The 14,889-nt window shown below is 43.6% G+C and overlaps 1 protein-coding gene across 6 annotated transcripts in view; it reads left to right on the top strand.

The window, feature by feature from the left end:
• The window catches only part of TRPV1 (transient receptor potential cation channel subfamily V member 1), a 38,849-nt gene extending 24,356 nt beyond the window's left edge, over positions 1-14,493 (top strand). For 4 of the 6 annotated variants that reach the window (XM_045773393.2, XM_045773396.2, XM_045773394.2 and 1 more), the window contains 4 exons: positions 2,528-2,850; positions 4,281-4,408; positions 4,975-5,090; positions 13,553-14,493. In XM_045773393.2, coding sequence (XP_045629349.1) covers positions 2,528-2,850; positions 4,281-4,408; positions 4,975-5,090; positions 13,553-13,725 — 740 coding nt within the window. In that variant the 3' untranslated portion in view covers positions 13,726-14,493. The remainder of the gene's footprint in view (positions 1-2,527; positions 2,851-4,280; positions 4,409-4,974; positions 5,091-13,552) is intronic. The other 2 variants (XR_006775551.2, XM_087854686.1) reach the window with 2 other exon arrangements.
• The last annotated feature ends 396 nt before the right edge of the window (positions 14,494-14,889 follow it).

Below are 14,889 nucleotides of genomic sequence, written 5' to 3'. Positions count from 1 at the left end.
GAAAATAAAGAACACACAGAAATGAGCAGGAGAACCTGGAAATGTAATTCATGAAACATTGTAAGAAATTTTAGAGGTAGGAAGTGCTGTTTGCCTATATATAGTATAGCTGCATTTTGGCTTAGCTTTTTTTTTTTTTACTTTTTATTTTTAATAATTAATTAATTAGTTAATTTGGTGAGAGGGGGAGAGAGAGAGAGAGCAGGAGAGGGGCAGAGGGAGAAGGGGAGAAAGAATCTTAAGTAGGCTCCATGCCCAGCACAAAGCCTGACCTCATGACCCTGAGATCATGACTTGAGCTAAAATCAGGAATTGGCACTTAACTAGCTGAGCCATCCAGGTGCCCCTTTTTAAATTTTAATTTTGACGTTATTTCAGATTTTCAGAAAACTTGTAAGAATAATGCAAATAACTTTTCTTTACTTATTACCCCGATTCCCCAAATTATACCACATTTTAAAATCACATTCTCTCCCTGCTACACACACACAGACACATGCACACACACGCACGTGCCAAAGTAAAAAATACCACCACCAAGGTTAAGAAGAAAATAGTAAGCTGCAGACGTGATCAGCCCTTTACCACTGCATAACGTCTGCATTTCCTAAAAACAAGAGTATTTTCTTACATGAACAACATATAATTATCAAAATAAGGAAATAAACATCAATACAGTACTATTAGCTAATCTACCAGCCTTATTCAGATTTCACCAATTTTCCTAATAATGTCCTTTACAGAAATGAAAATTCCTGATCGTGCTTAACATTCAGTTGTCACGTCTCTTTAGTTTCTTTAACCTGGAATGGTTCCTCAGTCTTTCCTTGTCTTTGGTGACCTTAGCATTTTTAATGAGTAAAGGCTAGTTTTTACAATGTCTCTCAATTTGGGTTTGTCTGATGTTTCCTCACAGTTAGATTCAGGTATGCATTTTTTATCAGAATATCAAGGAAGTAATGAGTAATGTCTTCCTCAGTGCATGTATCAAGAGTCCCACCCATTTCTGGTGATGTTAACTTTAATTACTTGGTTTTGATGGGTCTGCTAGATTATTGTCAAGTAATTATTTTTCCTTTTGGAATCAATAAGTAATTTGTGAGGAGATGCTTTGAGACTAGGTAAATATCCTGTTTCTCATCAAACTTTCAACTGGTAGTTTTAGCATCCACTGATGATTCTCACTTGAATCACTTAATCCTAATAGTTGCCAGGTGATGGTTTTCTAGCTCTGTCATTCCTTCTACATTCATTAGCTGGCATTCCAATGTAGCTTTCCATTCTCCTACATTCCTTTATTACTTACATCAGCATGGCCTCACAGATTCTTTTTCTGGTTTTGTTTCTTTTTCATGGCTTCTCACTTTGTTAAATGGGTCATAATCTTCACTATTACTATGCTGAGATTGTGCGAGGAGTCATCCTCTCCAAGCAGGTTCCTGTGCCCTTCTGACACATCCACGGCATTTCTGGGCACCTGGTTCTGCTTTGATCCTCGTCGGAGTCCTGTAGTTACGTGGTTCACAGCCTGTTTCAGAATCTCTGTCCTGGAGTTATGGACAGCTTTGACTAGGAGCTTTGACTGATAGGGATGGGTATGGGCTCTGGCACCTGGTCTGAAGGCCCTGGTCTGTTGGTACCCCCAGGAAGGGATTTGGCCAAGTGGGTTAATGGATACCGGATATGCAGTAACCATGGGGCACAACTGCTACAGAAGCTCTTGGCTCCAGGTTATATTCCCCAAAGAAAGGTGTAGCATGCAGCAAGAGGCTCTTCTTCTCTGAGCTGCTTAGTCCCGGTCATTCTGGAATGAGCTGGCTCTGGGTCACCGTCTAAGGGGCACAGGCAGACAGGGTGTGATTGAGAAGCTGGGTGTGGATTCAGAACTGATATGTAAAGTTAGGCAGGTTGCGTGCTGCACAAAGATGACTGTATTCACATTGTATATATAGATTTGCATATTTAACAGTTTTTTCGTAGCAGATGATGATAAAGTTCTTATAGTAACAAAACAGTATACAGTTGACCCTTGAACAACATGGGGATTAGGAACACCAATTCCCTGCACAGTCAAAAATCTGCAAATGACTCCCCCGAAACTTTAATAATAGCACACTGCTGATCGGAAGCCTTACCAATAACATAAACAGTTTATTAACCCATATTTTATATGTTATATATATTATATACTGTATTCTTATAATAAAGTAAGCCAGAGAAAACAAAATATTAAAATCATGCAGAAAATACATTTACAGTACTATCCTGTACTTACTGAAAAAAAAATCTGTGTATAAATGGACTAATGCAGTTCAAACCCATGTTGTGCAAGGATCAAGTAAACTACGACAGTTTGCTGATAGTGCTGAAGTAGGAGGTTGTTTTTCTGTTTTTAAATTCACAAAAAAGTGTCCTATGGCCAAGCAGCATTCCAGCTGCAGACCCATCCTGGGATATGGGGTGTGTCTGTTGGTGGATCTGTCTTGGCTTCCATCCAGCTGCACCTGTCCCTCCCCATGCCCTGTAGCGGTGGTGACGCTGATTGAGGATGGGAAGAATAACTCTGTGCCAGCTGAGTCCACATTGCACAGGTGGCGAGGGCCTGGCTGCCGGCCACCTGATAGCTCCTACAACAGCCTGTATTCCACGTGTCTGGAGCTCTTCAAGTTCACCATTGGTATGGGCGACCTGGAGTTCACCGAGAACTATGACTTCAAGGCTGTCTTCATCATCTTGTTGCTGGCCTACGTGATTCTCACCTATATCCTTCTGCTTAACATGCTCATTGCCCTCATGGGTGAGACTGTCAACAAGATCGCGCAGGAGAGCAAGAACATCTGGAAGCTACAGGTGGGTCAGTGGGTGGGGTGTGTGCAGCAGGAGGGTATCTGCTGCTCTGTTTGCTGCTTAACACAGCTAGGTGTGTGAGCCCCTGCAGGGTTTGAGGAAGGGCAGAGAGCCCAGACAGCCCTGGGGGATCAAGCAGCAGCATCTCCCCCATTTGACTCCCTTCTGGTCCCTCCTTCAGGGTTTCCCTCCCAAGCATCACCAACTGGTGTTCACAGACATATGCTTACTGTGGCTGGGCAGTCCCCAGCGGCAGGCGATGGAGGGCTCAGCCCATGGGGTGCCCACCTCACAGGAGCTTGGTCTAGGGTGGGCACCAGAGACCAGACTTGGGGGAAACAGCTAGAATGGGGTGAGCCCTGACAACTGCATTTTTGAGGCACCTGGTCCATATCTACCCTCCCACCTAATAATAAAAGTGTCATTCTTACTAAGTCACATGAACTCTATACTAGGTATTGTTCTAAGTGTTTTATAGCCTCTCATTTAATTCTCACAACAATACTATCAAGTGGCTACCATTACTGTTCCCGTTTTTGGATAAAGGCACTGAGGCACAGAGAAGTTAGGTATCTGTGTCCAAGGTAACTACAGATCTTCCTGAACTTACAATGGGGTTACATTCTAATAAGCCACCATAATTTAAAAACGCATTTAATGCATCCAGCCTACTGAACGTCACAGCTTAGCCCAGCCTCGCTTACATGTGCCTAGAACACTTAACATGAGCCTACAGTTAGTCAAAATCATCTAACACAAAGCCTATTTTATCATAAAGTGTCGGATGTCTCATGAAATTTATTGAATACTATAATAAAAATGAGAAATAGCATGGTAGTATGGGTACAGAGTGGTTTTAAGTGTACTGGTTGTTGACCCTTGGGGTCGCATGGCTGACTGGGACCTCCCCGCGTCACGAGAGAGGATTGTACCATATTTTGCTAGCCTGGGAAAAGATCCACATTCAAAACTTGAAGTGTGGTTTCTGCTGAATGTGTATTGCTTTCACACCATCGTAAAGTTGAAAATCATTAAGTTGAGCCATCGTAAGTTGGGGACTATCTGTAGCAAGTAGCCAAGCAGTCCCATCTTGTGGCCCTGCACCTAACTACTACAGTACCTGCCCCTTTGTGAGCACTTCAGGGAAGAGTCTGGGGCTGGACACTCCACATCACTCACAGGAGGCCCTGCCCCAACCCAACCTGGCAGGCACCAGCAGTGCCTGGGCAGGTCTGGGCTGGATAGGCTGAGCTTGGAGTGTGTACCTGTCAGGCTGCAGAAACAAGCCTGATATAGAAGTCACTAGAGGTGAAGCTTAGGGGCACTGGGGCTGGGAGAAACTCTGGAGAGGCTGATCTTGGAATCCCCACTGGCATCCCAGGGAAGCTCCAGGATAAGCCCTCTGCCCCTGTGCTCTCTGTGTCTTCTCACAGAGAGCTATCACCATCCTGGACACGGAGAAGAGCTTCCTTAAGTGTATGAGGAAGGCCTTCCGCTCAGGCAAGCTGTTGCAAGTGGGGTACACACCTGATGGCAAGGATGACTACAGGTGGTGTTTCAGGTAATGCTCAGGCAGGAAAGCAAACTTAGAGAGCTCAGGGGCTTAGCTATAGATATCAGGGATCTACCCAGAGCCAGCTATGGGTACAGAGGCCATTGTGGGGCTTTGTGGGTATAGGGGACTCACCTGGAGCCAGCTGTGGATACAGAAACCTGCCTTAGGGCTTCCTGGGACCAGTAATGAGCATAGGGGACTCTTCCAAGGCCAGCTATAGGTAGGTACGGGGGCTACTCAAAGGCTCAGCTATGGACATCAGGGACTTACTGTGGGCATAGGAGACCTACTAGATAATGAAGTGTCCAAAAGAGGTCATCCAGTGATCAGGGTCAGAACCAGGAATCCAGCATTTAAAGTCCCTGGGCTTCATGATGCAGTCAGAGAACATAGCTTTGGGGGTGGTGTCCAAAAAGCAGGCCCCTCTCAGCCCTCCCCCTACCAGATATGTCTCCCCATCCTGGTCTATAGGCTTCTTGAGATTGGCCTGTGACACTAAGCCCTCAACCTAGGAAGCTAGGTATGGCTTTTAGGCCATCAGCTCCTATCTCCCTTGTCTCCTTGCCCTTCAGGGTGGATGAGGTCAACTGGACCACCTGGAACACCAATGTAGGTATCATCAATGAAGACCCGGGCAACTGCGAGGGCATCAAGCGCACCCTGAGCTTCTCCCTGCGGTCAGGCAGAGGTGAGGTGTGAGGGAAGGGTGCTGTGGCATGGAGGTGGCCTGATGTTGGGCAGGTGAAGCCTTGGGGTTCCTTGCTCCTTGCAGGCCTTCTTCACCCCACAGCCTGGATGCTGGAACAGCTCCAAGGGTCAAGCACCTGCACACACTCAGTCCCAGGCCCCCTTGTGTACTGTCACACATTCCTGCACAGCTCACTGTGCCATGTGCCCATGTTCACCAGCTCTGCCAGCACCCTGGCCCAGGAAGCTGTCCTCAAGTGCCCCAGAGGAAGCAGTGTATCCCATATACAGCCATCTGGGACAGCTGGCCTTGTGGGCTGCCCTGTCTCCTCTTCCCGTTCCTCATACCGAGTGTCTACGTTCAGGTCTGTGAGGCTTACGGACACAAGCAGGTACAGGCAAAAACTCACCCTGCATGAACACATCCAGGCAGGCAGAGGAAGAATGGGAAGAGTAAAAGGTATATAGACCTTGGGCAGAAATGCTCTGCAGAAAATCACCACCAGAAAAACAGTCCTTTAACAGTTGATGGCAAACATTTAATAGCACATGTTAAATTAAAGGTCTAATTGAGGGCATTTACTTAAAAATGAAGCAAACCTAGCTTGTATTGAACAGATTTTGAGTTATAATTACAATTCTGCTCTAATTCTTTGTTTTTAGCTTTTAGGAAATTGTGGTAAAATAGGTATAATACAAAAGTTGCCTTTTTACCCATTTTTTAAGTGTACAATTCATTGGTGTTAATTGCCTCCACAATGTTGTGCAACCTTCACCACTCTCTATTTCCAAAACATTTCCATTATTTCAAACAGAAACTCTGTACCTATCGAACAACTACTCCTATTTCTCCCTCCCCGCAGCCTCTAGTAACCTCTACTTTCTGTCTCTGTGATTTTGCGTAGGGTAGGTACCTCGTCTAGGTGGAACACACCTTTTGTGTCTGGCTCGATAATATTCCATTGTAGGTGTATACCGTATTTTATTTATCCATTCATCCGATCAATCAACATCAGGATTGTGTCCATCTTTTTGGCTATTGTGAATAATGCTATGAACATTGGTGTACACAATTCTGTTTGACTCCCCGCCTTCAGGTTTTATTATTAATAATTAATTAATTAATTAATTGATAGAGAGGCAGGAGGGAGGGGTGGGGCAGAAGGAGAGAGAATCTTAAGCAGGCTCCCCACCCAGTGTGGAGCCTGACAACGCAGGGCTTAATCTCATGACCCTGAGATCAAGACCCGAGCTGAAATCAGGAGTCGATGCTTCAGTTCTTTTGGGTAGAAATGAAACTGCTAGGTCGTATGGCATTTCTTTCTTTCTTTTTTTTTTAATTTGCCGGTCCAAGAATTTCACCTCTAGCGGCGCAATACGAATGCCCCCGGCTGTCCCTCTTAATCATGGCCTCAGTTCCGAAAACCAACAAAATAGAACCACGGTCCCATTCCATTATTCCTAGCTGCGGTATCCAGGCGGCTCGGGCCTGCTTTGAACACTCTAATTTTTTCAAAGTAAACGCTTCGTCTTGATGAAGTCCCATAAATTCATTTTATCTTTTGTTTCTCTTGCCTTTGGGGATGTGTCATGAAAAAGGTTGCTTTGGCCGATGTCGTAGAGGTTGCTGCCTATGTTCTCCTCTAGGATTTTGATGGATTCCTGTCTCACATCGAGGTCTTTCATCCATTTGGAGTTTATTTTTGTGTATGGTGTGAGATAGTGGTCAAGTTTCATTCTTTTGCATGTAGCTGTCCAATTTTCCCAGCACCATTTATTGAAGAGACTGTCTTTTTCCCACCGGATGTTTTTTCCTGCTTTATCAAATATTAGTTGCCCAAAGAGCTGAGGGTCCATTTCTGGGCTCTCTATTCTGTTCCATTGGTCTATGTGTCTGTTTTTGTGCCAGTACCATGCTGTCTTTGTGATCACAGCTTTGCAGTACAGCTCGAAATCCGGCATTGTGATGCCCCCAGCTTTGTTTTTCCTTTTCAACAGTTCCTTGGAGATTCGGGGCCTTTTCTGGTTCCATACAAATTTAAGGACTATTTGTTCCAGTTCTTTGAAAAATGTCCTCGGTATTTTGATTGGGATAGAATTGAATGTGTAGATTGCTCTGGGTAGCATGGACATTTTAACTATGTTAATTCTTCCGATCCATGAGCATGGAATATTTTTCCATCTTTTTGTGTCTTCTTCAATGTCTTTCAAGAGTGATTTATAGTTTCTAGAATATAGATCAAGATTAAAAGTTTCTGCACAGCCAAGGAAACAGTCAGAAAAACTAAGACGCAGCCCACAGAATGGGAGAATATATTTGCAAATGACACTACAGATAAAGGACTGGTATCCAAGATCTACAAAGAACTTCTCAAACTCAATACACGAGAAACAAATAAACAAATCAAAAAATGGGCAGAAGATATGAACAGACACTTTTCCAATGAAGACATACAAATGGCTAACAGACACATGAAAAAATGTTTAAAATCATTAGCCATCAAGGAAATTCAAATCAAAACCACACTGAGATACCACCTTACACCAGTTAGAATGGCAAAAATAGACAAGGCAAGAAACAACAATTGCTGGAGAGGATGTGGAGAAAGGGGATCCCTCCTACATTGTTGGTGGGAATGCAAGTTGGTACAGCCACTCTGGAAAACAGTGTGGAGGTCCCTTAAAAAGTTAAAAATTGAGCTACCCTATGATCCAGCCATTGCACTACTGGGTATTTACCCCAAAGATACAGACGTAGTGAAGAGAAGCACCATATGCACCCCAATGTTCATAGCAGCAATGTCCACAATAGCTAAATCATGGAAGGAGCCGAGATGTCCTTCAACAGATGACTGGATTAAGAAGCTGTGGTCCATATATACGATGGAATATTACTCAGCTATCAGAAAGAACGAATTCTCACCATTTGCTGCAACATGGATGGCACTGGAGGAGATAATGCTAAGTGAAATAAGTCAAGCAGAGAAAGACAACTATCATATGATTTCTCTCATCTATGGAACATAAGAACTAGGATGATCAGTAGGGGAAGAAAGGGATAAAGAAAGGGGGGTAACCAGAAGGGGGAATGAAACATGAGAGACTATGGACTATGAGAAACAAACTGAGGGCCTCAGAGGGGAGGGGGTGGGGGAATGGGATAGACCGGTGATGGGTAGTAAGGAGGGCATGTATTGCATGGAGCACTGGGTGTTATATGCAACTAATGAATCATCGAGCCTTACATCGGAAACCGGGGATGTACTGTATGGTGACTAACATAATATAATAAAAATCATTAAAAAAACAAAACAAAACAAAACAAAAAACCAAAGTAAACGCTTCGGGCCCTGCGGGACACTCAGCTAAGAGCATCGAGGGGGCTCCTAGAGGCAAGGGGCAGGGAGGGGCGGTAGCTCGCCTCGCGGCGGACTGCCCGCCGGCTCCCAAGATCCAACTACGAACTTTTTAACTGCAGCATATTTAATTCGTATGGCATTTCTTACTTAAGGAACCGCCAAACTATTTTCTAAAGCAGCTGCATTTCTGTACATTCCCACTAGCAATACGTGAGGGTTCCCCATCCTCACCAACATTTGCTGTTTCTGGGTTTTTGTGGTGGTGGTTGTAGCCATCCTAATGTATGTGAAGTAGCATCTCATTGTGGTTTTGATCTGATTTTCCCTAATGAGTAATGATTTTGAATATATTTTCATATGCTCATTTGTCATTATAGGTACTCTTTGGAGAAATGCCTATTCGAGCAATTTGCCCATTTAAAAATTTGTTTTGTTTTTGAGTTACAGGAGTTCTTTATACATTCTGGATAGTAATCCTTTATCAGGCATATCACCTGCCAGTGTTTTCTTCTATTCTGTGAGTTGTCCTTTGATATAAAAGCTTTTATTTTGATGAAGCTCAATTTATCTATTCTTTTCTTTTATTGCCTATTTTTTTGGTGTAATGTGTAAGAAATTCTCGCCAAATCCAATGTCTTGAAGATCTTCCCCTATTTTTTTTGTAAGAGTTCTATAGTTTTACTTCCCTACCACTTTTACATTGATTTTTAAAAATTGATTCAGCATTTGCTTGTTTGCTATAAACCTTGGACTGTTTCCCAGAGTTGTGACAACATTGGTTCCAAAGTTTCTGTCTGTTTTTTTGATATTTTTGTGGAGACCGAGGTTTTGGGAGCTGCCTACTTTATTATTTTGCTGATGTTACTAATTTTTGAACAAAGAATGAATCAGATGTTGACAGTTTGGGGTTTTTTTTGGTAGGGTGGGGCAAGCGGCACAATTTTCAGATCAACTTGCCTGATAGCATGATAGTGCATCTTTCATATTTGATATTGCTTCATAGGGAAACTCATTTTTTATACTTTATAAACTTAAAATCAACCTTCCTGAGATAATTTACATACAATGAAATGCACACATTTTAAATGTACAGTTGCCTAAATTTTGGCAAATGTATACTCAGGCGACCACCACCCCACTCAAGATACAGAACATTTCCATCATGCCAGGAAATACCCTAATGCCTCTTTGTAATCAATTCCACCCTCCCCATCCCAGGTAACTACTTGTCTAATTTCTATTGTTGTCAATTAGTTTGATATCAGCTTTTGTTTACTTGAAAATGTGAATTTCATTCTCTTGTTTGAAGGATATTTTCACTGAGTAAAGAATTGTGGGTTAACAGATATTTTTTTCTTTTTAAAAAAAACTCCAACACTAACTTTTTCTCCAGTATCTTCTGGCCTCCATTGTTTCTGACGAAAAGTTGCTCATTATTTGCATTCCTGTATGTAATTTATCTTTTTTCTTTTGGCTGCTTTCAAAATATTTTCTTCATCTTTGGTTTTCAGCAGTTTGAGTAAAATGTGCTTAGGTTTGGTTTTCTTTAGTTTACCCTGTTTAGGGTTTGCCCGAGGTTCTTGGATCTGTACATCAGTGTTCCATCAAATTGGGAAACTATATGTATTTTGCTTCATTGCCCCTATCTTCTTTTGGGGGAACTCCAATTACATGTATTTTTTAATTTATTTAAAATTCATTTATTTATTTGAGAGAGAGAGAGAGAGAGAGACAGAGAGAGAGGAGGGGGAGGGGCAAAGGAAGAGGGAGAGAGAGAGAAAGCGAATCCTCAAGCAGACTCCCTACTGAGTGTGGAGCCTGACACAGGGCTCGATCCCAGGACCCCAAGATCATGACCTGAGCTGTAATCGAGTCGTATGCCCAACTGACTGTGCCATCCAGGTGCCCCTACATGTATTTTAGATCATTTGATATTGTCCCAAAGGTTTCTGAGGCTTTATTTTTCCTTGATTTTTTTTCTGTTTCTCAAATTTGATAATTTTATTGTTCTGTCTTCAAGTTCACTGATCCTATCCTTAGCCATCTCCAAACTACTATTAAGCTCATGTACTGACATTTCAAGTATTATGCTATTTGGCTTTTGAATTTCTATTTGGTTATTATTCTTTTTTTACAGTTTTCCTTTCTTTCTTTCTTTCTTTCTTTCTTTCTTTCTTTCTTTCTTTCTTTCTTTCTTTCTTTCTTTCAGATTATTTATTTATTTATTTGACAGAGAGAGAGAGAGAGCCAGCGAGAGAGGGAACACAAGCAGGGGGAGTGGGAGAGGAAGAAGCAGGCTCCCAGCGGAGGAGTCTGATGTGGGGCTCGATCCCAGAACACCGGGATCACGCCCTGAGCTGAAGGCAGACACTTAACGACGGAGCCACTTAGGCCCCTACAGTTTTCATTTCTTTCCTGAGATTCTCTAGCTGTTCTCTCATCAAGATCCTATTTTCCTTTGGGTTTTTTTTCAAATATTAATTACAGTTCATTTAAATTCTCTGCCCACTAAATGTAACCTTTGGTCCATCTTGGGGGCAGTTTCTATTGACTGCTTTTTCTCCCTCTAATTGTGAGTTACATTTCCCTGTTTCTTTGCATGTCTGGTAACTTTCAATTGTATACTGGGCATTATGTATAATATGTTGTAGAGAACCGAATTGAATTTTTGTTTTAGTTGGTAGTTCAGTTATTGATGAATCACCCTGAACTTGTGTGATAAAGTTTAAAACTTTATTATGGCAGATCTGTGAAATGCCAAGGTATTTGCCAATTCCATAAAACTTGTGGGACTCAACCTCCAAACTGTTTCCACTGAGGATCTTGTCAGGGTTTAGTTTTAGGCTTTGTTAGGGTGGGTCTTGTGTAGACCTTACTCTAGGGCATGTAGAGTAAGTAGGGCATTTCTGTTATTTTAACTTGATCCTCAGAGTAGAAAAAAGGTGTTAAGGAGGTCTCTCCACTCAGTACTGCTCAGCTTCTAGTATTTCTATCCCACTTTCAGCCCTATAGCGGCCACTGTCTGGTAAGACTTATGTAGTCTCACTTACGCAGTCCAGCCCCCAGACCAGAGACTTCTAGACCTGCACCCCCACAGCTCTCTTCTTCCTCTTCTTCTGTGCCCTGTCTCACAGATTCTAGCTCCTTCAGCTGCCCCAAACCCTGATCTCTTCTTCCTTAGTTCAGAGGTACTGCTTGGACTCCAGCTCACTGCACCACAGTCAGAGAAACTGTCCCTATGCAAAGTATCAGGGCGATCACAAGGCTCACTTTGTGAATTTCACTTTTTCTCAGCAGTTGCAGTTTTCAGTCTGTGTCCTATGCCTGAAAACATTTACTGCAAGTATTTTGTCCTGTTTTATGGTTGTTTACAACAGGGTGGCTAGCCCAGTACCACATACTCCATCAGGGCTAGAAGTAGAAATCTATTTAATCAAAAGCCTCCTGCAATCCTGTAATTTTCCTACTAGTTTCATTAGAAGCACTTCCTGTGTCATGCCATAATACTTATTATCTCTTCAGTTGTTACTGGTCTAACTTTGTCACAGAGCCATTCAAAGATGATTTCGCCTATACTTTGAGCAGTTTTCTAATATCAGTCTTACTGATTTCATGAAACCTCACATCTTTTAAAGATTTGCTGTTTTACTTTGCAGTTGATTTGCATTGTGTTTGCATGACATTGTTGGCGTTTATAACATTGCACATTCACTGTGATATTAATAAAGATATTGACATATCTTTATATGTATCAGGGATATACACATTCATGTTACTTGGGTTGGGGTAGGAGATGGTTAGAGGTTCCCTGATTTCACATTTATAATTAGTGAGTACTTCCTGAGGATTTTGCTTTTTTTGTACAACTTTGTAGCAGTGGAAACTTTAGTAATGAATAGTCATACAGTTCAGATAACAAGGAGCTCTCCCACCCACAGAGTGTGTATGATTGGGAAGGGGCGAAAGAATGCGTGAGAGAAAGGCCAAGGAAGAAAGCAGTCAGTAGCTGAGCTAGAGAGGGCACTTGAAGGAGTCTTGGCATCAGGACTGTGGGAAGTGGGCACTGGGAGCCCCACGCCTCCTCTCAGGGCCTTTGAGCTAGAGCTGCGCCAAGCAGTCTCTGAGGCTGTTTGTCCTCGACAATGAGCCAGCCAGAAGATTGTGTCTCAGTGAGACCTGGTCTATATCCCCATGAAGTCCTACTTCAATGCCTGAGTTCCCCAAGGGATCCTGCTTCAGCAGTTGATGCTTGATATAAGACTATGTTTGGGGGCAGGCTGGTGTCAGCCTGCAGGCCTGGGGTGAACACCAAGACCTGGGGATTTGGCTGGAGTGGTCATGATGGGCCCAGCCTCCCATATTCCTGATGCCTTTGACATGTGGTCAGTGTTAGACACCAGCAGAGGAGCCCAAATTATGGCCTGAGGGTAGGAGGTATAAAATGAGTCTAGTTTTCCAGTGAGATTAGACCCAGGTTGGCCAATCAGAGGACTTGGCTGAGCAGGGCTCTGGCAGTGGGAAGAGAACATGTACAGCTTCCCCTTTTGGTTGTTAGTTTGCTAGGTGGCTGGGAAGCTGGAGGTGGCTATGGGGGTGACAACTGGATTCTCTTCAGGAGTTCCCTGTCCACACATGAGAGCCCCATTCAAGGCCTAATGTCACCATGGTTTCTTTGGCATTGTTCTCAATCTGCTGTGCCCTGGTGGGGCCTGGTCCCTAAATCCTGATTCTTTGACTGGTGTTCATCACCTTACAGCTGACCTGATGTGGACCCACAATGGGGCAGGCCCCAGTATTGCTCTGTGGAGATCTGCTCTCCCTCCCCTGTGGGCAGGGAGGAAGTGGAGACTGGGAAAGGCAAGCAATAGACTCATGAGGTCCCTGCAAGTCAGGGTGAGGTGAAGGAAAAGAATTTAGGATCTTCCAGAGTGGATAAGTCTCCTTAAGCAAGTAAGGGAAGAGGACATGGCACCTATCCATGTGTCTCAGGAAGCACCAAAATGTCTGGGTCTCCTTTAAGAGACCAACAAGTTGGTAAGGCCAATAAATATGTGTTTATTTCTGCTTGCTTCATCCAAGGTAGTAATGATGTTTTACCCTTTAGTTTCAGGAAGAAACTGGAAGAACTTTGCCCTGGTCCCCCTTTTAAGAGACACAAGTACAAGAGAAAGGCACCCTGCCCAGCCGGAGGAAGTTCATCTGAGGCACTTTGCAGGGTCCCTCAAGCCAGAAGATGCTGAGGTCTTCAAGGATCCTGTTGCTTTAGGGGAGAAGTGAGGGACCCCTCTAGGGTACTCTTAACACTGTTGGGCCTCAGAATATCCCACTGTGTAGGGAACAATAGGGCACTCTGAGCAGCCTGGCCTGGTCTGTGCCTGCCTAGGCACCGTCCTCACCTGCTCCGGACAAGCTGCGGGAAGCATTGTTGGATGCGTGGGAAGAAATAGTCATCCAACCTTCACTGTCCCCAAGTGAATCTCCCTCCAGGAAAGGATTTTGCTCTCCTATTTTTACTGACTTTGTTAAGTATCATGAATGATAAATCTTTGTGTGGACATATGTGCTGCCCCTGTTTTGTTTTATATTATATTACTAGGAGTAAAAGTAAATGAGGCCCAGGCAAACACCTCTTAGAACAAAACAGAACATGTCCTTTGATGTAAAATGCTGAAGCTGTTCTCTGTTTTGTGTTGAATGCCTCCCCTGAACAGAATGGTCTAGGGATGATGTCATTTACTCCTAGGAGAAGGTGGGGAGGCTGGCCCTATTTCCAGCTCTGCCAGAATCAGGTTTTGCCAGAGTGACCTCCTCCTTCTGTGTGATACATCACAGTTCCAAAAACATTAGCTCTATTGCTATTCAGATAAAAGTACCGAACCATGTCTCAGAAGCACGTGGCAAGAGTTTTTTAATGATCTTCCGTTTGTGGTGACCATAGTCCTGCTCCCCTGCAGTGGTACATACTTCCACCTCCATCCATCCTGTCACTCATCAAATAAGTAAATAAGTAATAAGTAAAAAAATAAATATCATATCAAGTGTGAACTTTGTGCCAGTCACTGTGGGTCCACAGCTCATTGGCTCTGGGGGGTGTGTGTGGCCCTATCGAGGCTGGGACAGTTGGTAAGGTTACACAGCCAGTAAACAGCATTGTCCGGGTCTGACCCCAGGCAGTCTGACTCCAAAGCCTGGAACCTAACCAGTGCCAGGCTATCTGGCAGAGAACGGGCTGGGGCATGCCAGTCCATCCCTGGGGAGCAGACACACGAGGGCTCTCTGCTTCCTGTTGTGTTGTGGGCCTCAGACCCCTCACTTTTCCTGTAGGCCTTCCTTAGACGGTGTCATGTGAATGTCAGATATTTGCAAGTTTCTGCAAATTAGATCAACTTTCAAACTTACTCAGAGCTGTAAGGAATCTTGTGGGTGTTCTTTGCTAAAATA

The sequence above is a fragment of the Ursus americanus genome, chromosome 23, assembly GCF_024610735.1.
Source record: "Ursus americanus isolate L20-20 chromosome 23, mUrsAme1.1.p, whole genome shotgun sequence".
NCBI classification, from domain to species: Eukaryota; Metazoa; Chordata; class Mammalia; order Carnivora; family Ursidae; genus Ursus; species Ursus americanus.
This window is presented reverse-complemented; position numbering and strand designations above follow the sequence as displayed.